Consider the following 21,967-nt stretch of genomic DNA (forward strand, 5'->3'; position numbering starts at 1 on the left):
GAACATTTAAACCACTATTATTTCATTAAAAAAAACATGACATAACCAACCTTTCCTTTTCATTTATTTTGGGAGTTCATGAGCAATGTGAAGAAATGTATGCTGTGTGTATTGTAGTTTTTTCTCATCAATTTTCTCTGCAAATTTTTCTCCTGTTCCAAAGGCATTGACTCCTTGCAGGGATATGTTGCCATGGATGCCAGTTATGCCGTAGTACCTCACCCCAAGTGGCCATTATTTATATTTGACCGTGACAAGGTGTGCTCGCAACCTATTCAACCACCGGTGAAGGGTGGGGGGGGGAACACTGCATTATAGCTGGTCCCATTCCTGTCATGGGAAATACTAGCAACATCTCTGGCTAGTGATCAGGAGTGGCAACCTTGCCCATTTTCACCTTCATGACCTAGTGATATTGAGGCCAACTGTAGGGTCTCTGTCACTGGCCCAATTAGATTAACTAATTGGATTGTTGATCTATTCCTAATCAGGAGAGGCATAGAATACAAAAGCAAGGCAGTTATGCTAAACCTTTATAAAACACTGGTTCGGCCTCAGTTGGAGTATTAGGATGTCAAGGCTCGAGAGGGTTCTGGGATCCATGTCCAGGTCAAAGTTGACATGCACAGAAATTTTAATGTAGAAGAGTTGGAATTTTCTCCATACTATTGTAGTGTAGTGTATGGGGGCTATAAAGATTGCCTAATAAATTTTACTAGGGAAGCTTGTGCTGCAAGCAGCATCTGGCAGAAAACAATCAGAAGCATCTGCAGTTAATTGCGTGATTGTTGAGCAGAGAATGAAATCAGTAAGATTGGCTGATGAAGTGGCAGATGGGATTTTTATTTCTACGGTGGCCCACTATCATAAGAGCATCACTCTGGTGGCTGATAAATGCTTATGGAGCTATTTGCAGGGTCACTGTGGTTCTGATTGACAGAAGAATATGCAACAACTATCCCATATTCAGTGTTTATTTCAAAACTTTTGTGTAAGTCACTATTTTTAAGGGGTTTAGCTAAACATCACAATCATGTTTCAGACTAACCACAAGCAATACTACGCATGTTAAAAACACATGTTCTTGAAATGAAGGACAAGCAGCATGACAACAACATCACAAGGTTTTCCCTCCCCTCTCCTCTTTCTGCCAATTTCCTCCCTATCCTCTCCTAGAAGCACAAACTCCTTTCCTTGCAGGGTTGGGGGGGGGGGGGTTAAAGGCCTTGGCACCCCCAATACTTTATCTAAGTGGGCATTCTTTTATGGGTGAGTCTACACAGTAAATGTCAGCAAACTATCAACCACAGAAGAATCACAGCCAAACCCAATCTCATCTTCACCAGAGGACAACACATGCACCTCCAGCAAAGGCTTATGATAGCAATCAAAGGTGGGAACTTGGTTACCTCCCAGACCCGAGGGCTTAGAGGCGAACTGTAGCATTCCTACTATACTCCAGCTGAGAAAAGCTAACTTAACAGAGAACAAGGATCAAATCTGATACCTTCCTCATCTGCATGCTCAGTTACTCACTAACTTAAACCAACTGAGCTATCAGTGTTTTGAGAGCTAAAAATGATCACCGAGACCAATGCTGTTGTGAACTAAAAATTGAAAGATTTCTCACAATCCTAATAATCTCATTTCACTGGTCAATTAAATTGAAATGAATAACTACTGTCATAATAAGTTGCAATGTCTTATATTGAGTTATTGTATTGATGTATTATAGCAATCTAAAATATTAGGAATGTGCCAATGTTGATCTATTTCTTAATGTAGCTCAACTTTAATTTATCACTGTTAATAATTCAGTTAGTGTATTTAAAAGCTATAACTGAATAACTGTTCATGAACTAAACAAATGTGGAACTTTATCCAACTTTTATATTCATCACATTACTTTGGGCTCTGTCAACAAATATAAAACATCACATTTATCATTTTTCATAGAATCATAGAATGATACAGCACAGGAGGCCATTTGGCCCATTGTGCCTGTGCCAGCTCTTTGAAAGAGCTATCCAATTAGTCCCTATATCCATGTAAATTTTTCTCCAAGTATTTATCCAATTCCCTTTTGAAAGTTATTATTGAATCTGCTTCCACCAATTTTTCAGGCAGTGCATTCCAGATCATAACAGCTCACTGCGCTAAAAAAATTCTCCTCATCTCACCTCTGGTTCTTTTGCCAATGACCTTAAATCTGTGTCCTCTGGTTACCGACCCATCTGCCACTGGAAACAGTTTCTCCTTATTTACTTTATCAAAACCACTCATAATTTGGAACACCTCTATTAAATGTCCCCTCAACCTTCTCTGCTCTAAGGAGAACAACCCCAGCTTCTCTAGTCTCTCCTCGTAACTGAAGTCCCGCATCCCTGGTACCATTCTAGTAAATCTCCTCCACACCCTCTAGGATGTCAAGGCCTTAGAAAGTGTGGTGCCCAGAATTGGACACACTACTCCAGCTGGGGCCTAACCATTGATTTGTAAAGGTTTAGCATAACTTCCTTGCTTTTGTACTCTATGCCTCGGTTTATAAAGCCAAGGATCCCGTATGCTTTTTTAAGCAGCCTTCTTAACTTGTCTTGCCACCTTCAAAGATTTGTGTACATACGTAAAAGAAGTTAGAGATGAGATAGCCGAGGCATTATTACATATACAAAAATTGATTAGAGAAGGGAATAGTGCCAGAGGACTGGTGGACAGCTAATGTTATTCCTATATTTAAAAAAAAGTGAGATAGAACCAATTAGCTTAACATTGGTGGTAGGAAAGATAATGGAATCTCAAAGATGTAACAGAAAAAAAATTCCAGAAGCCAAAAATATAATAATGAATAGTCAGCACAGATTTCAAAACGGGTCATGCTTGACCAACCTTATTGAATTATTTGAAGAAGTAACATATTTGGATTTTCAAAAGGCCTTCGATAAGGTACCACATAGTAGACTCATTACTATGGTCAGAGCATGCAGAGTCAGGGGAAAAGCAGCAGAATGGATAGCAAGCTGGCTACAAAACAGAAAACAGAGGGCAAGGGTTAAAAGGTAGCTAGGCAGACTGGCAAAAGATGGGAAGTGGTGTTCCACAAGGATCGGTGCTGGGACCACTGTTGTTCAATATTTACATAAACGATTTGGACTCAGGAATCGGAAGTATAATTTCAAAATTTGGGAAGGACACAAAATTGGGGGGTGTAGTTAATACTGAGGAGGACTGCAACAAAATACAAGACATTAATAAACCTGCAGAATGGGCATGTAATTGGCAAATTAATTTTGATAAAGATAAGTGAGGTGGTACATTTTGATAGGAAGAATAAGGAGGTCACATGCTTCTTGAAAAGTAAGAGTCTAAATGGGGTAGAGGAGAAGAGGGATCTGGGGGTACAAATACATATCACTAAAAGTAGTGACACAGGTTAATAAGGCCATTAAAAAAGCAAACCAAGCTCTGAAGTTCTTTTCTAGAGGGATAGAATTGAAAAACAGGGAAGCTATATTAAACTTGGTTAGACCACATATAGAATTCTGTGAACAGTCTGGTCTCCGTATTATAAAAAGGATATAGAGGCACTGGAAAAGTTGTGAAACTGATTTACTAGGATGATAGCAGAACTAAGAGGTTATACCTATCAGGAAAGACTGAACTGGCTGGGGTTCTTTTCTCTAGAAAAAAAGACTGAGGGATGACTGGGCGGTCTTTAAGATTATGAAGGGGTTTGATAGGGTAGACGTAGAGAAGATGTTTCCACTTGCGGGGAAGACCAGAACTAGGGGCCACAAATATAAGATAGTCACTAATAAATCCAATAGGGAATTCAGGAGAAACTTCTTTACCTAAAGAGTGGTTAGAATGTGCAACTCGCTACCACAAAGACTAATAGTTGAGGCGACTAGTTTTGATGCATTTAAGGGGAAGCTGGATAAACACGAGGGAGAAAGGAATAGGAGGATATGGTGATGGGGTTAGATAAAGAGGGTGGGAGGAGACTCGTGTGGAGTATAAACACCAGCATGGACCCACAGGGCCGAATGGCCTGTTTCCAGGCTATAAGTTCAATGTATTTCTATGTAACCGCCAGGTGTCTCTGTTCCTGCACCCACTTCAAAATTGTACCATTTAGTTTATATTGCCTCTCCTCATTCTTCCTACCAAAATGAATCACTTCACTGCATTAAATTGCATCTGCCATGTGTCTGCCTATTTCACCTGTCTGTCGATGTCCTCTTGAAGTCTGTTACTATCCTACTCACTACATTTCCAAATTTCGTGTCATTTGCAAACTTTGAAATTATGTCCTGTATACCCAAGTCCAGGTCATTAATATATCAAAAAGAGCAGTGGTCCTAATACCAACCCTTGAGGAACACCACAGTATACTTCCCACTAGTCTGAAAAACAACCATTCACCATTACTCTTTGTTTTCTGTCTCTTAGCCAATTACGTATCCACGCTGCCACTGCCCCTTTAATCCCATGGGCTTCAATTTTGCAAACCAGTCTATTATGTGGTAATTTATCAAATGCCTTTTAAATGTCATTATATATATCAACCATACTACCATCATCAACCCTCTCCTTTACTTCAAAGAACTCAATCATGCTAGTCAAACACGATTTTCCTTTAACAAATCCGTGCTGGCTGTCAATTATTAACCCATATTTTTCCAAGTGGCAATTACTTTTGTCTCGGATTGTTGTCTCTGAAAGTTTCTCCACCATCGACGTTAGGCTGACTGGCCTCTGGTTGCCGGGTTTATCCCTCTCTCCCCTTTTTGAACAGGGGTGTAACATTTGCAATCTTCCAGTTCTCTGGCACCACCCCCATATCTAAACAGGATTGGAAGATTGTGGCCAGAGCCTCCGCTATCTCTATCCTTACTTCCCTCAGCAATTTAGGATGCATCTCATCTGGATCAGGTGACTTTTCTACTTTGAGCGCTGCCAACCTTTTAAGTACCTCTATTTTTATCCTATCCAATTTCTCTACTACCTCCTCCTTTACTCTGACATCGGCAGCATCCTCCTCTTTAGTGAAGACAGATGCAAAGTACTCATTTAGTACCTCAGCCTCCACAAGATGATCTGCTTTTTGGCCCCTAATCATCCCTTTTGATTACCTTTTACTATTTATATGTTTATAAAAGATTTTTGGGTTCCCTGTCATGTTACCTGCTAATCTATTCTCATACACTCTTTGCCCCTCTTATTTCCTTTATATTGACCTTCACAACCTCATGACATCCCAAAGCACTTTACAGCCAATGAAGTACTTTTGAAGTGCAATCATTATTGTAACATAGGAAACACGGCAGCCAATTTGCACAGAGCAAGGTCCCACAAACAGCGATGTGATAATGACCAGATAATCTGTTTTAATGCTGTTGGTTGAGGGATAAATATTGGCCAGGACACTGGGGGGAACTCCCCTGCTGTCTTTTAAAATAGCACCATGTGATCATTTATGTCCACCTGAGGGGGCAGATAGGGCCTCGGTTTAAAGTTTCATCCGAAAGACAGCATCTCTGACAGTGCAGAGCTCCCCCAGCACTGCACCGGAGTGTCAGTCCAGATTATGTGCTCAAGTCTCTGGAGTGGGACTTGAACCTACAACCTTCTGACTCAGAGGCGAGAGTGCTACCATTGACATGGCTTGCAAGTCTTCCTTTAATTAGAAATACATAAAAGGAAAAGAACAGGATGCCTCACTAGTAACCAGTCCGTATGGTTATTTTAATTCTGAGAAATAGCACTCATGGTTTTATCATTTCTAAATGAGTTTTAACTGGTGAAATCCTAAAATTCCACAATTTTAGTGCAACGGTCTTGCTTAATTCAAAAAGAACCTGTTCACAGTGTGTTGCACCATTCTTGTTTCTTCTTACCTATGAACGTTCTTGAATTATTTGTCAGCCTACCTTACATGCTCAAGTCCTGGAGTGGGCTTGAACCCATAACATTCAATCTTACTGGCGAGAGTATTATCAACTGAGTTTAGCTGATATAATCATGCACAAGGCATTTTAGAATAGTGAATAACCTGAAGGTTAATAACTTTAGGGAATATGATAGGCCAGAATGGAAAGGGTTAATCAGGGTAGCAATAAGAATCCTGCAGCTAACTTGAGTCATTTGTTGACTAGTGCTGCTATGCTTTATTTTTGTATAAAGAGGTTACCAAGTACATTGCAGTCGTGTTAACTTTATTTTTTCTTTGCAAAGCATGATGATATAGTCTATAAGCCACAATGTAGTGTTATACATATGCTTGCCCATAAATCTGAAATGTATAGACCAAACGAAAGCATTAAGTGGAATGTAATGCTGCTCACCTGCAGAATGCTTTTCTTCCCTACTGTAATGAGTAAGAATAAGAGAAGGCATGTGCTTTGACACTAAAGATACCTCCAAGAGTGAAGTTGTGGGAATGGTAGAGGAAATAAAGATGGAAGTGTGATGCAAGGTGAACCTGCCATGTAGATGATGGGATGAAGAGTAAACAACATAGAAAGTGAGGCAAAGTAAGGAGACAATAAGACAGGGGATTATAAGGGGCAATTATGTATAGAGGAATGAAAAGTACACAGGAAGGGGGGCGGGGGGGGGGACAGCTGTCAACATTTGGAAAATATTAGGAGTGAGAATTATGTTCAAGGAGTAATTGCACTGAAAACTCATTTATAATCATATTGAACTTTGTTTATTTTTAGTGACACACATCAAAACAGGTTACATTTTAAACCAAAAATGAGTATCGTCACTTTCTCAGCATGTGCCACCTTTGGGAAGGGGAAACAAAAAGGAAGGAGGAGGAAGAAAAGGAAAGGAGGCGAAGTACAAATATTTTTCAAGCTATGTAAATTTTCTGTTTCATTCCTGTTGTTTTTCCACTTCTGTTTCCTCTTTCAACCACTCTTTCACCTGCTTTTATTTCCTCAGATTATCTCTTGCCAGGCTTCATTTCCCATTCCATTTCCTTCTCTTCACTATATTTTGTTTTCTTATTTTATTTCCTCTTCTGTTTTTGTTCTCTCCCACCTCTGAGTAAATCATACAATCTTCAATCTCAGGCTCAACAGGTAAGACAGTCTGTAAATATTTCCACTGCAGAACTGACATTGTAAGACAAGTCCCAGAAATGGTTAGAAATGCAATGCAATGGTAGTTGTTGGATAAGTACTAATCTCACTGAATAAGTGTGCATAATCATAGAGGTCAAGAGGAAGTAAAGGGAATGCAGTTATATACATTTTAAAAGTGCAATTCCCAAAGTTCTAGGTGCATCGTTGCAGGAAGGAAATTTTCTACTTTGCATAATTCACTGGACATTACATACAAAACTGACCAATCTTTCCCACTCCACATTTAATCAGTTCATCTTCAGCCATAGTGAAAATAACTTCCGTAGTCCAACTTGTCACTCACGAGATATGAAACCTTCAAATCTGTACAAGGATAAATCAGCCACATTGAGAGTCAAAGTAACTCTCCTAACAGGAGGATCAAACAGGTTTATTCCAGTTCATTTTAATTTGCAATGATTATTAAGATATTCTGCATCCAACATTTTGCAATACAAATATTTCCAGGGTTGTTGGATTTTTTTTTAAAAAGCTATTCTAAATGGCATGCTTGTTTTCCAAAGATTTCGACAAGATATTTTTGAATCCTAGATTTGTATTGGCAGAAGAAACAAAGCCAGCTTCATGGTGCTCATAGTAGTATTTGTGAAACTGCAGACAAGGATTGGGGGGGAAAAAAAAGATGGCTGTGTATACAAGCTATATCAAGAGACAGGACAACTAAACAATACATATAGAAGCACTATAATATATACTGAACATATCATTCTAACGCAATCACTGTAGATTACCTATAATCAGTGATAGTAATATTCCACAGCACTTTAAGGTATGTTTACATGGCAGCACTGGTTTTGGTAAACAGATGCTGTGCCAGCCTCCCAGTGCCATTTTACCCTATTTACATTTTCAACCCATGCTGATCTTCATCGGGGGCCGAGCAGAGCTGGCACATATTGTAGCAGCTCATGAGGCCCATAAACAAGATAATTCAGGTAGTTTTATATTTCTAACTGGAGCTGATGGTGAGAGATGTGCACTTTTAAATACCTTTGTGAACTTTATACCAGAGTGTTCTTTGCAGTCAGTTTACCACAAAGTTTCAAAGGACTAAAAATACAATGTGGGGGGGGGTAATTTTACAAGTCTGCACGGCTGGCAGGGAAGCTCGTGCACTGGCCCTGCAAATTGGAAATTTAGGCGTGCTATGATCACGAATTTCTGACCATTAAAATAAATTCTCTGGTGTGTACCCGAATTACCAGTTTATGCTAGGCGGTTGAAGCTCCTGGCTGGCAGACCAAACGTGGAAATTGACCCCTAAGATGCCACAAATGATAACATTAAACAGCTTCAACTTCCATCAGCTGTCTATTATTACTAGTTGATCTCCTGTGATGTTGCACAGGGGGAGTTCAGACCAGGTGTAGCGTTCAGGTGAACTGGGGTAGAGACCAGGGGCTAACTGGACCAAGGTGTGCAGATGTAATTCAGTCCCCATTTTAAATTCATACATTCTGCCCTTGTATTTCTATTATAAATTCCTTTGTCCATATTTATAATGGAAGTTGCCCATTTAAACTTGTCCATCTGTAATTACACTTCCCACTAGTGGTGGCGTTACAGCACATCCACTGGAGCAAGGGTGCAATTACTTTGCAATAAGTTTATATGGGCAGTTTTCATTATAAATGTGGACATTAGCATTTACAATGGAAAAAGCTGTCGGAAAGTGCACAGTGTTGGGATTGGAAAAAGCATTTTCATCGTCTATATAGACAGACGATGAAAATGCTACTTCTAATCTAACATGGAAATTTAGGCGTGCATTGAATTTCTGACCATTAAAATAAATTCTCTGGTGCATACCCAAATTACCAGTTTATGCTATCAGTGGGTGAAGCTCCTGGCTGGCAGAGCAAACTAACATTGTAAAGCTTCTAAGCACTGGACCAAGGCTGAAGATCTTGAGATTAACAAATAGAAACAAAATGTTCAGTATATATTACTTGTAACAGGAATGGTTTATTTCAAGCTGTAATCTAATCAAGGGGTTCTGATGATTATATAAACTACCAGAACCTCACTCTTAGTTAGATTGGACCCCCAGTAATGACTCCTTGTTTTTCATTACTCTACCCAATAAATACCCAATTCACATAATGAATGCCCAACATGTACATATTTTATCACTCAAACAACATAGGTGAAGGCAGTTGTGCATAAAGCAGTGTTGTCCAATAGAAATTGCTGTCTAGCCACAGGTGTAGCTACGGTGATACCATTTTAACCACATGCACTAATTTTGCTAGAAAAGGCCTTGCATACAACTCACAATACAGGTAAATGTATTTCACATGTATATTTACTTACCAAACATCTACCACCATTCAGAAACCAAGGAAGTAAAGCACTCACAATGACCAAAAAACACTCACTCTGCTTTTTGTCTTATAATTTTACCAATAAATGCACTTAAAGGTTAACGTACACATGCATACACCGTGGGAATGAGTATTGAGATCATAAGCCCAACAAAAAGTGTACACTTTTTATTTTCTAATCAGAAATGCAATTAGTTACATTTGGTTTCCCGAATAGCCACAAAAGGCTAGTGGCTAATGTATTGGACAACTCTGGCGTAAAGCTACAGAACATGATAAGATGCCTTATTGCTAATGAGAACAGAAATTGCTTTCAAAGCAGGCACATCACAGACAAACAAATACAAGAAACTGAGAGCACACACACAGTAAAATAGAATATGGGACACATTATTGCTTGCATTTTGTTTTAAAGTTTCCATGCTTTTACTAAAGACCACTGAAACATTTGTGATTTATTCAGCAGTTACTCCTTGACAATTAAAAGAAAACTCTGACTCCAATTTTGGCTAAACAAAGTATGCTTAGCTTCTGACTGACTATTAAGTTAACTAGGGTGACTATTTTTGTTTTTCAGCTCAGGCAAGAGGCCACATTTTCTCTGTGACTTTCTTGTACTGCATTCTCTCAAGCAATTTTTGGTTCTTTCAACCCCATGTGGATAATCTTTTGCGAAAGGAAACAGTAACTTGATGCACTGGGCAAAAACAAAACCAAATTTGAACTTGCATTGAAGGAATTGTAGCAAAATAGTCCTAAATGCAGCAAGCGATTTCACAGCAGAAAAGCCCAGGCAACAATCAATTTTACAAAATTACTTCCTGTTGACATACTGAAAAAAAGAACAACTGGTCAAACATTTTCAAAGAAACTTGTTATGTGAAACAGTTATGCATTCACTGTTATTCAGCAGGACGATACATGAAAGGCAAGTTGTCGATACACACCCTAAATTATGCAAGTATCAAAATCATAGAATGTTAACAGTCCAGAAGCAGGCCATTTGGTCCTAAAGTCTGTGCCAGTATTTTTCTCCACATGAAGTACCTAGGCTAATCCCACTGTCCGATCACTCCCTACACCCTTCAATATTTTTCTTTTCAAGCACCTAGTTCCCTTTTAAAAGAACTTATAGAACTTGCTCAACAATTTGTGACAGACTTTTCCACATACAAAGCACCCTGTGTAAAGAGTTTTTTTTTCTAACTTCCTCTAATTCTTTGTGATTATCCCAAAATTTCTTATGTCACTGCCCAATGGAATGATTCGATCACGTTTTACGCTACCATAATCTTGAAGGTCACCCCATAACCTCCTCAGTTCTAGTTTTTTTTTTAAAAAAAAGCACTAACTTCTCTAATCTCTCTTCATAACTGTAACTGCTGATCTTTGGTAATATCCTACACTGCACCTTTTCCACTGCTTTTTATACCCTTCCTACAATGGGGTGTCCAAAACAGGATATAATATTCCAACTGCTGTCTAATTAAGGTTTTGTACAAGTTCAATATCACTTCCTTGCTTTTGTATTTTATGCCTCTAGATACAAAACCAAAGAGTCTTTGTATGGCCTCATCCACTGTAAAGGCACCTTTAATGACCTGCATACTAAAATCCCTCTTCTACTCTATTTAAAACCTTTCCATTCAAGATGCATTTGGTTTCTCTATTCTTTACAAAATGCATTACTTCTTATTTTTCTACATGGAACTACAGCTGCCCATCCTGCTTGCTCATGAGCACCTGCATTCTTTTGCAACCTTTGTCACAATTTGCTATACCCAATTTGGTGTCATCAGCATGTTTCAATAGTATTCCCTCAATTCGAGTCCAGATCATTTATATGTATGGTAAGTAACAGCAATGCAAACTCACATGGAACACCACTCACTACATGTTCAATTCTGAGAAAGTTCCTTTTAACGCTGCCTTTTGCTTTCTTCTCTCTAACCATCTTTCTGTCCATTTAGTGACATTGCCCTTAATTCCATATGCCATAAATCTCTTGTGTGATACTTATCAAGTGTTTTCACCTCAGCTGCTAGGTATGTCTCTTTTGACCCCTTTATATTGTAGGGCCACTTTAATAAGTGGTTTTGTGATATTACAGGAATTGTAGCCCCACTTACATTTACAGGATGCATTTCACAGCACTGGTGCCAAGTAATTTTCCTCATGTGAAATTGTTTGAAAGTGTTTCACTTCTGACTACAGATAAGGAGTGAGAGTCCTAGCTGATTTCCCCTCCTTAGCCCAGGGGCACAGAGACCAATTGTAGCTGCCATCTCCTGCTGAGACCAGCTAATTCCAGAGATCATAAATCAGAAAATAAAGTAATTAAATGTACCACCATCCAGCACATAGTTGCAACTTTTGTCTTTGCAGAAAAAAAATGCAGTGGTAAAAAGCAAAACAAAAAATAAGACTAAAAATGTGGTGAGTAAAGGAACAGCACAATAGGGGATATTTCTCGTGTTTGGTATTTGTAATGAAATCATAAACAGGTCCTTTATATGTGTTTAAATACGTTGCGACAAACAGTAAACAGAAATTCCTCCCCAGTGCCTTCATTTTAAACAAAATACTCAAGCACAACTCAAATACTGCTCCTTTAAATATTTTTGTGTACTGGAGAGGAGCCTATTTGGAAAAGTTATGAAACTTATGAATTATATAATTTGCAAATGTATATTTTTGCTTGGAAATTCAAAAATAATCAGTTCTTTAAGTGTGTTTCTTATAGTTGGTTTCGACAACAAAAATAATTTACACTGGAATAAACTATAGCTGAAAAGGTCACTGGTATACAGTAACAAAATAATAAAATCTACAGTCCAGCAAGATTGAAAGATTTTTTTTAAAAAAGTGTGCTCCCTTTGTGGCTTTGTTGGTGAAGCCATACAGTCCCCAGTCTGTGTTGAGTGAACTGACCTCAGCCAGGATGCTATAACTGGCCTCAGTATCTTGAGTTGGGGGCAGAAATCAACCAGGTTTCCAGCTCCTGATTGCTATCCAGTGATTGCTGCTAGAAAGTGAGCTGATGTGGACATCAGGATCAGCTGTGATACCACCACAGTTGAATAGAATGTCAACAGTCAATGGAGCCATACATTAAAAAAAAATGGTCATTTGGGTGAGGTACCAGAGGGTGGCCAATGCCTGTAAAACCATACCTCAACAGGAGAGGAAGGGGAGAAAATTGGCTCAAAGAAAGTGCATCAATTGTTTGCAAAAGGTTCACAAAAATTCTGCACAAGTACCCCAAACATGCAAGCGCAATGCCTCATGTCAAAATGTATCTAATGATCCATTGAGCTAGTTACACCCATTCCCTGTCCATTGGCAAATTTATTGGCTTCCCGTCCAGCACTTCAATATTAGAGTACAGAGTGCTTTCACAGTGAAAGTGTATAGGATTTGTGATTATCAGAAATGTACAGTTTTGAGGTTATGTCACTGTTGTCCACTGAAACTTGACATGCAGATTTAACCTGCTCATCTATCAATAACCACTTACAAGTTATCAGTTAAAAGCTAAGGATAATCTCACAGATGTTAGTTATTTTTCATCCTACAGGGCATGAAGTTTAGGCAGGACTAATAAAGCTCAATATGTGATCTTGATTGGCCAGCACAACATGACAATAACTGAATTGGCACTTTGTAGAATTAAGTATGCCATGTTAATCACCATAATCACCTCTTTAATCCTACAGATAAAATTAGATTACCTACCATAGACATGGTTTCCCTCATTCTTTGAGAGCATTTCAACCTCCACATACAAATGAACACAATCATTCAACAGGGGAAAAACCCAGACATTGGCCCTTTAAGAACATTGTGCCATCCACAGCCAACTTGTTCAGATGCTCTTTCCCATGTCCACTGTATGTAACACACTGTCTTTTGACTAGAAGAGACAGAAAGACCAAGTAGAAACAATGAGAGAACATAATATACACATGAAAAAGATCAAGTTCCAGTTGTTCCAAAGTCAGAAAGAGGATCAAAGGGCAGGAAGGTAAAGAACTTTGTATGTGGAGGCTGAAATACATTGAAAGAACAAGACCACAGCTAGGGTTGGTAATCTTACATTCTGCCCTATTTGTCCAACTTCCATAAACATATGAATTATACCAAGTCATGCAATAACTGGAGGTGGGAACTCAAATCGGCTAAATGTTAGAGCCAGTCTGGAACACAACTACACTGAAATGATTGGTGTCTTGAACAGCTAGATAAAAATCGTAATACAAAGAGCTGCCTTCCACAATGTCCAGGCATACCCTTCTTATATTGGTCTAAAAAGGTGGCTGCAGCAAGAGTAAACTGACAACACCTACGTATGCTCAATGCTTAAACTTTCCAAGTGCCCTTTATGAATTTGGACACTAACTTTCCTCCAGGGATGGACAAGAGACTAACAGCAGCAACACAGACTCTCAATGAGGTAGTAGACAGTCTTTCATTATGTAAGGAAAGCTGTATTGTTACACCTCAATAGGTTAAAATTGTGGCAGTATACTTTCTTCTGCTCACTGTTAGTGAAAATGTTAGTGCGAATGTATCATGGGTTTCCCCATTTTAAACTCACTGACTTTTTCGCTAACAGATCCATGCTCTTACACAGATAAACATACCTCTTATTCTCATCACAGGTTCCAAAATGGAAGATTTTTGACACATGACTCATTCTAAGCAGTGGGTGACTTTCATCCCAGTAAATTAAGTGTTTTCATTGAGATTGTGGCATCAGTTAAAAATGGCCATTCCATCATGTATTTTCTTCAATTTCTTTTTCTATTTACATAACAGATGAACTACTTTGGTTCAGTTTCCTTTATTGTTTTGATTATTAGTTTATTCTGATCTGCAGAGCCTTTTGCAAACAGAGACTTTTGGAGGGTCTCTTCCACTGGAAGAAAAAAAACCCATTTGATTAGTCTGATCCTTCTTAAGAGCCTGTCCATCAACTAGTAGCTTTGAGGGGCATTAGGCACATTTGTCTTTCCATCTGTAACCTTAAATCATGAGGGTTCAGTGATGCTCCTGCAAAGATATCCAGGACTCAAGTTTTCCATGGCAAGTACGGAGTCATTAAGATGCCTGTGGTTTTCTCCAAATAGTTTGATCCTGGGTATAAAAGGAAACAGAAAAAGCATAAAGGACATTCCTATTGCAAGGGACAGACAGGCCATTGAGAGCTCCTGCATCAAAATCGTACTAATCTTTTGTAATGAGAGGTTGTCAAGAGATCATTTCTGTCTAACCCGCTTGTTGAAGAGCATCTGAGTTATTCTGCAGTGGAGTCCATTTCTGTAGCTGGACTTTGTCTCTGCTGAGAGATTCTGCATGCCTGTAAGGTGATCAGAGAATTTCCTGAAACCAATGCCATATCTTCAAGGCATTGCTACTTAAGAGACAGCGACTTCCACATAATTTGTATACTTCACTATGGTAGCAAGTTCTGTTCAAGCAGATCAATTTGTTGCAGAGCTGTTCTTTGAAGAGCTGGACTAGCCCTACGATGGTTTGAACCTTTTTCTGTGCTAGGAGGAATGCGTTTAGGCTCATATTCTTGAGTGTATTCTCTTCCCCTCCCTCTTTTACACGTGCACTCCAGCTTGTGAGGGAGGCATTAGTCACCAGGATGAGACTGATATGGTGTCTACAGATTAATGTTTTTGCCTTTTGCTACCACCATTTTAAAGAATCTACCACCTCTTGATTGATCTCTATATTTTCAAATAATGCATTTGTCCTTTTCAGGAACCACTGTGAAAGAAAGTTCAACTGCAATGGTCTCAAAATGGCTGCCACCATCAGCCGAAGATCTCTCTATGGCATTGAGTTTGTATCTTACTTCCTGCTAGGATATGCAAGCTTTTGAGTTCTACAGTGCTGCAGCTGTCTAGTGGTAATGAGATTGTGCCCAAAGCTGTATGAGACCAGACCCTTATGAACAGTTGGTGCTGCACTAATTATAGCTAGTTTTTTTTTCCAATTTACAAGGAAAATGTCCCTAGTAAATTCAAGACCGACTAAATAACTACCTTTGTTGCACATTAACGGGAAGCTCTGATGTAGGTGCTACAATCTGTTGAGACCACCACTACAGACAAACGCTTGGTGAATATTTCAATATATGTCAAGGCGGCGGCTCACCACCACCTTCTCAAGGGCAATTAGGGATGGGCAATAAATGCTGGCCTTTCCAGCGAAGCCCACATCCCATGAACGAATAAAAAAAATATTTCTAGTGCTAACTTGAAGTCAAATGGGAGAACCTTCTTTTGGTAATGTACTGTCTTTAATATTAAACGTCCAGTACATTCTGTGCAGCTCTATAATCCTTATATGAAAGTACACAATCTTGGCAGTCATGGTCACCAGCCAGCAATGGAAGACTTTATGCCACCCACCTTCAGCCTCAAGCTCTTTAAATCCCAACTATTAGCATGTCCACTACTGCACAAGTGAGAATTTTTCAACTTTCCTCAGTAGCTATCCTAATGGCCTCTCTGAATAACATTGCCAATTCAGTGTCATCCTATGTCAAAATATAGGCAGTTTTATGCTGTGGATCCACACCTACTAGTATCAGCCTAAACCCATTTCACCTAGGTGCCTAACTGCCAGCGAAGAGACATTCATAACTAGGTACTAGAAGTGGAAGGGCAGCACACTAATCCACTGCACTACCCAATTTCCTGGGTGGAATACCTGGTGAGTAAGGATTCTGAGGCAGCACATAAAAGGGCTAAGGTTCATCCTCATCTTGGTCACCCTGTTTCCAAAAGGGTATATTCTTAAGCCGTCTGGGATCTCATACTGGATGTCTGAATAGATTGAACTTGTTTTGGTTGATTTGCACAATAAGAAAGGTCTTGACTGGTGCCGATGAAAAGCTAATGATGTCTACCACAAGTCTTGGCGCTGGTGTTGGAAAGTCGTTGCCTTGGTTATCTGAATAAATTCTGTCCACTGATTAGAGAGGCTTTTCATAAGGAAATGGTTTAAAACCTATTTTTTGAATAAGTTTTCAGGAGAGCATTTTCAATGATTTCTTCCTGTGTTTGTAGGAACTGTATCAGTAACCGTATTTACTGAACAAGGCTGATCCTGTGTCTAGGAGACTCGTGCAAACTACACGTCAGAATCTGAATTGATTAGAATGTAAACCCTTGTAGAATACTTTGCTGAAATCAATGCTTGTAACACTTTTGCAAAGCCTTCAGTGCTTTAGTCACTCTCCGTGTTCTGGTGTCAGATAGCACTGGAGTGGCTGCAAATTTGGAGGTCAGACAATTTTGTGACCAGATCTGGTGTGCTTGAGGACCCTCGGCACCTTCTTTCTGGCCTTCTGTGTGCTACCTTTATGCAACATTTTGGAGAGTAGTCGTTATCTATACTTGCTTCTCTTTCTGACCTGGGCCAGAAAGTGTGATCCTTAGAGGAACTTTTATCAAGAGTAAAGCAGTCATCACACCCTGGAAATCATGCAAGACAAACAAGTGTCATTGGTGTCATTCACTAAGAAGGAGCCATTATATTCAATGCAGATCTTAAAACTAGGTATTAGCATCAACCAGACCTCTGCCCAAGCGTCTTGTTTGACTCCCATAGCCCAGGGCAAAGTCTGATATATAACAAGGGCGAGGAATAACATCTGATCAACTTGGAAGGATATGAAGCAAAGTTCTTAAATGGCCAGTGCCCCTGTTATTTTTCCCTTTTGATTGAGAAATTTCATTTGTATGTGGAAGTTGAACGCACAAGGAAGAATTTAACCTTTTGACTTGATTAGTCTTTGATTAAAGCAAGGGATCTTTGCTAATTTTCAGTATTTTTTTCTCAATAGCACTTCAAACTATTGCAATCTTTATGCATGGGACTGTGGATATCTCAGTGAAGTGCAACAAGTCATGCTAATTGAAAAATGCTGACAACTTTGAGTTCAAAGATAGGCTGGAGAAAATCATTTATGAATTTAAAAAGAAACACACACAAAAGTATTACCCATGCTTGCTGGATCATTCTTTTGTTAAGTGTTTTTTTTAAAATCACACAGTAAAATTTACACCACAGTTACAAACATAAGTAGCGATCTGCATAACATTTTCCCCATTTCCTATCCATGTTCTTTTCAACAAGACTAGCGGTAGCCGATTTTAAGAAACTCAAAAGCAGATGTGGGAAAAAAAGGTCAAAGCATCTATATTTTAGATTTTTGATTTATATAAAACTTAATTTTTTGACCATTTCAAAATACAGAAACAAAATCAAACACATTACACTCAGGCCCTTTAAAGTGTAATATATCTGTTGTACTACAGATACTGGTAGGTTTCACTGAAATGACAATTGCAATTTAAAGAGAGAAAAAGGATTAAAAATCAGTGTGCTAACATCTCTGACACATCTATAGGTCTCAATACAGTTTCCTCAAGAGACTTACTGTAGCATGAATTGGTAGTAAATAGAATTGGACAACTATGCCAGAGATATGACAGTATTATGGCCCATTATACTAATTATATAATTACCAGTAAACTTCTGAAATTAGCATCAGTGAATCACGAGATTATTCTGCTCCACGGATATCGCAATTAGCCTTACTACCATTATATTCAGGTCACCACAACAATGCTACCAACTGTCATTCATAAAATCCACTCATGACACTTCCAACAGCAGACAATTGGTATGTGTTACCAATTCGATCTTTCAGTTCAAAATCCTAAGTGGAAAGAATAGGAGCATTTAAAGCTGCCCTATAATGGTTCATGTTGTCACAGGAAACTTTGACTAAATTACAGCTTTTGGACTTCTTCCAAACATCCATTCTTCTGCAGCTACTTTTAACAATAGTTATCTAAATGTGTAGTACTATACAAAGAAGCTAACAAATACCGTTCATTCAGTATTAAACACTTGAATTCACCAGCTAAATGCTCGATTTGATCACATACCCTAGTAAGATCCATGCCAAGTTTCAGTTGAGAAAGGAGGTGTAGGATAACACTACGTTGATCATCCATGACTCCCAAGTCTTCTTCTACATTATCCTCGCCGTCTGTTATCTCATCTTCAGGATTTATCACTTCAGGACTTTGATGCTGATAAAAAATAATAATCATTTAGCTGATTGGATGGGATGGGAAAATTCTTTTCAAATATACAGTTTTGAAGCTAGCATCAGTTTGTTCTCCCCCTCCCCCCTTTTATACTGCATTTCCCTTTACGCACACAAAGCAGCGTTACTGGAAGCAGAATCGGTTAAGTAAGGCTCCACAGCACGGTTTCATTGTTCTGAGATAACTACATCAGCCATTGTTTTAGAAATGAAAGGTGATGAACTCACTCTGCATGACTGCAAACCATTTGGTCTTGCATTCAAGTTTGACATCAGTCTAAATGCAGGTGTTGTACTGTGAGCTTAGTGATAGCAGGCAGACAAAGCTGGCGGCAGTTTCACTCTGAGCTGGTTGCTAGCTTTCTCTCCCCTCCCCCCACTCCACTGGATTAGAAATCAATCAAATGTGAAACCATCCTTTTCATTCAGTCATGTGACATCAGGATACATAGCCTTAATTACAAACAGCATGCTCAGAAGCCTCTCAAGCATGACCTTATAAGCAAGACTTAACCAGTTTCTTCTGAAAGCAAGTTTGACAGCTTCTGCTGGCACACGTGGGCGTCAGGGTTTGCAAAATTCCCAGTAATCTTTTACTTCAGCATGTTTCAAAATGTGACAATCACCATCTTTTCGCTCTCTATCATTGTAACCCTAAGCTGGCTGTCCAGGCATGAAAGGGCTCTTAATCGAATGAACAGTTAAATAGATGCTGCGTTTAAGTAGTATCATTGCACAGTGTCAATAAAATGCATGCACTCCTCAGGAGATTCAACTGTCATTTATTTATACAACCCTCTCAAGATAGAATATGAAAAATTAAATAGGAAATGAAACTGCAGGAAATGATAAAATTGCAGTTTTCCTTTTCTGTAAAGCTGAACTGGCATATCTAAGTGCTTAGAAAAAAATGCATATAAATGGAATTTTTTTTCATATACTGAGGATCTACCTAGAAACAGCCATCACCCTTCAATTATTTCTAGCACAATTCTGAGGGTATGATATACCTCTATATTTTTTCCCAAGTTTCCTCTCTGATCTCCCTGGACCCTTAAATTGACTGGTCAAGAAACACGCAGGTGAACTGCTCTCTGAAATCTGTCAATGCTATTCTAAATTGGCTGCATGGTGGCGAGAGAGAGATTGAAGGATGCCGGTGGCTCTCCCTCCAACATAATTCCCAAAGGAAACCTCTAACAAGAAAGCTCAAAAGAAAAGGCTTGGTAACATGTTCACATTCTTAAGGTTTGGTTGACTGTGAATCCAAGATACACTCTTGTAACATGTTCTCAGTCTTTATTTATTCTCTAAATAATCCACATGATAGAGCCTTCGCCATATGCAGCATGCTTTTGCACAGTGGTTTTAAAATTGTTAAGCTTGTTACAGATTTTAAAATTTAAAATCTGTAACAAGTTTAAGGCAGTTCAGTCTTACATTACTGAGTGCCGTGGAATGAAGCGATGCTAGTCTAAGCTCTCAGTCAGAGTTCACAAACTGCGCTGCATGGAAATCTTGAGCATTTCTCCAATGGGGAGCAAGAAATTTGGAGGGCATTTGGAGCTCCTGCTTGCATTCTTATAGCTTACTCTGGTGGTCACCTAGGAGCACAGCATGATGCTCAGCTACCCTTTCTGGTGTGAGAACTGTAGGATATATGTACCCAGGTGTTTGAAACAGTATTGTGCACAATTCCATTCTTTACTTAACAATTAGACTGTGGTTTTAAAAAGGATACTACTTCACTATATCAGAGTACCATACTGTGCATTATATGGTATAATATTAAACTGCATATCATAACTCACCATGAGCAATGTTACAGAATATCTGTATATATTTATGATCAATATTGATGAGGGGAGATGAAGAATAAGAAGCTTAACCAATGGCTAGGCACTTAGAAATATATTCTCATACCTGTAAGCACTTCAGACTTTCCCTGCACTGGTAACGTTGGTTCTTAGGGAATTAAGGAATTAAATCAAAATGTATGGTAGTCCCTGTTTTACCTCATTGAGGAAGAGATGGTCATGGGATCTTGTGACGCGAAGGATGAATCTGTCTTAAAAGTTATAACAGTTGCCCGTCTGCAGTCAGCAGAGAATTCAACTGCTAGAAAACAGAAACCTGAGCCACCACAATAATGGACATCTTGTCCAATATAGTCCTCCAACAATTACTGAGGACAACATACTTAACCATGAGAAGTCAGAAAAGAATCAATATCACAGTTGCTGGTAGCTGAGGAACTGATCATTGGTGGCAAAAGCTGACACTTAGGAAAGTAGAAAAAACAGCCATTTTAGATTAATTTAATCAGCCATGATTCACTGATTCATGCAATGAAGATAAACATGAGTGTAAAGGGACAAACATAGGAGAACCTAGAGGGAAGGCTTTAGCATTCAGCAATGTTTTAAATTAAATTATCTAGTATTCTATATTTGAGTTGGTCAGTTTGCATGATGAGACCATTTAGTCAAAGTTTCAATAATGGTAGAATTAGAACTTTGTGAACTTCTCAATCTTTGGTGAAGAACACTCAAATCGGCAGATGTAATCCAGAGAAACTGCATAATAAGTACACCCTTCAGTCTAAGGGGGAATGGGTATTAGCTCATTTTACCTTCCAGCATCCATACTACCACAAACATCTACCAAAATAGTTCCAACCCATTTATTAAAAGAAAAACAGTCAACTATATAAAACAATTCTTATTGTTTAGTTCATCATCTGGATGCTAGCTAAAATAGATTCCTGAATCAAACCTGGAAATAAGGACCAAAAGTTGAAAGAAAACAAGAACATTAGAGAGGGGGAAACTGGTGGGCAAGTAAACCAATGCTACTCTTGTACACCTCTCAGCAGCTTGTTCAAATATAATTTTTAAAAGTAATATTTGGAGAGGGTTGAGGCATGTCTCTCATCAATCTTACCAGTCAGGTATGGTGCAAATTTTTTAAAAGCCTATGGTAGAAATAGATAACCAGTTAACTATCTCATTTATTCAAACAATAAAGGTCTTCATTATGAGTGGAATAAAATTGTGTTCAACAGTATAGCAGCATGCAACATGCTTGATGAACTAGTGTGAAATTTCACAACATTTTAAATTTTTGTGGAGATATTCGTTATGAGAGTTAATTCACTAATATTTTCCTGTCATCTCAAAATTGTAAAAGGTTATGCAAATGAACTAACAGACTATATTCATGAACTATACACCAATTTTAGCACTGGAGTGTGAATTAATGTTGCTCTGGAAAACAGATTTTCACAGCTACCAATGTAACTCACTAGCGTTAATGTGGATTTTATATTGGATCAATAATCAATCAGCTGT

General features: G+C 38.7%; 1 protein-coding gene across 1 annotated transcript in view; it reads right to left on the reverse strand.

The window, feature by feature from the left end:
- The window catches only part of osbpl10b (oxysterol binding protein-like 10b), a 215,459-nt gene that overhangs the window by 29,860 nt on the left and 163,632 nt on the right, over positions 1 to 21,967 (reverse strand). Inside the window, exon 7 of the mRNA XM_068001223.1 lies at positions 18,454 to 18,600. Within this exon, the coding sequence (XP_067857324.1) occupies positions 18,454 to 18,600 (147 nt within the window). The remainder of the gene's footprint in view (positions 1 to 18,453; positions 18,601 to 21,967) is intronic.

The sequence above is a fragment of the Heptranchias perlo genome, chromosome 2 (assembly GCF_035084215.1).
Source record: "Heptranchias perlo isolate sHepPer1 chromosome 2, sHepPer1.hap1, whole genome shotgun sequence".
NCBI lineage: Eukaryota > Metazoa > Chordata > Chondrichthyes > Hexanchiformes > Hexanchidae > Heptranchias > Heptranchias perlo.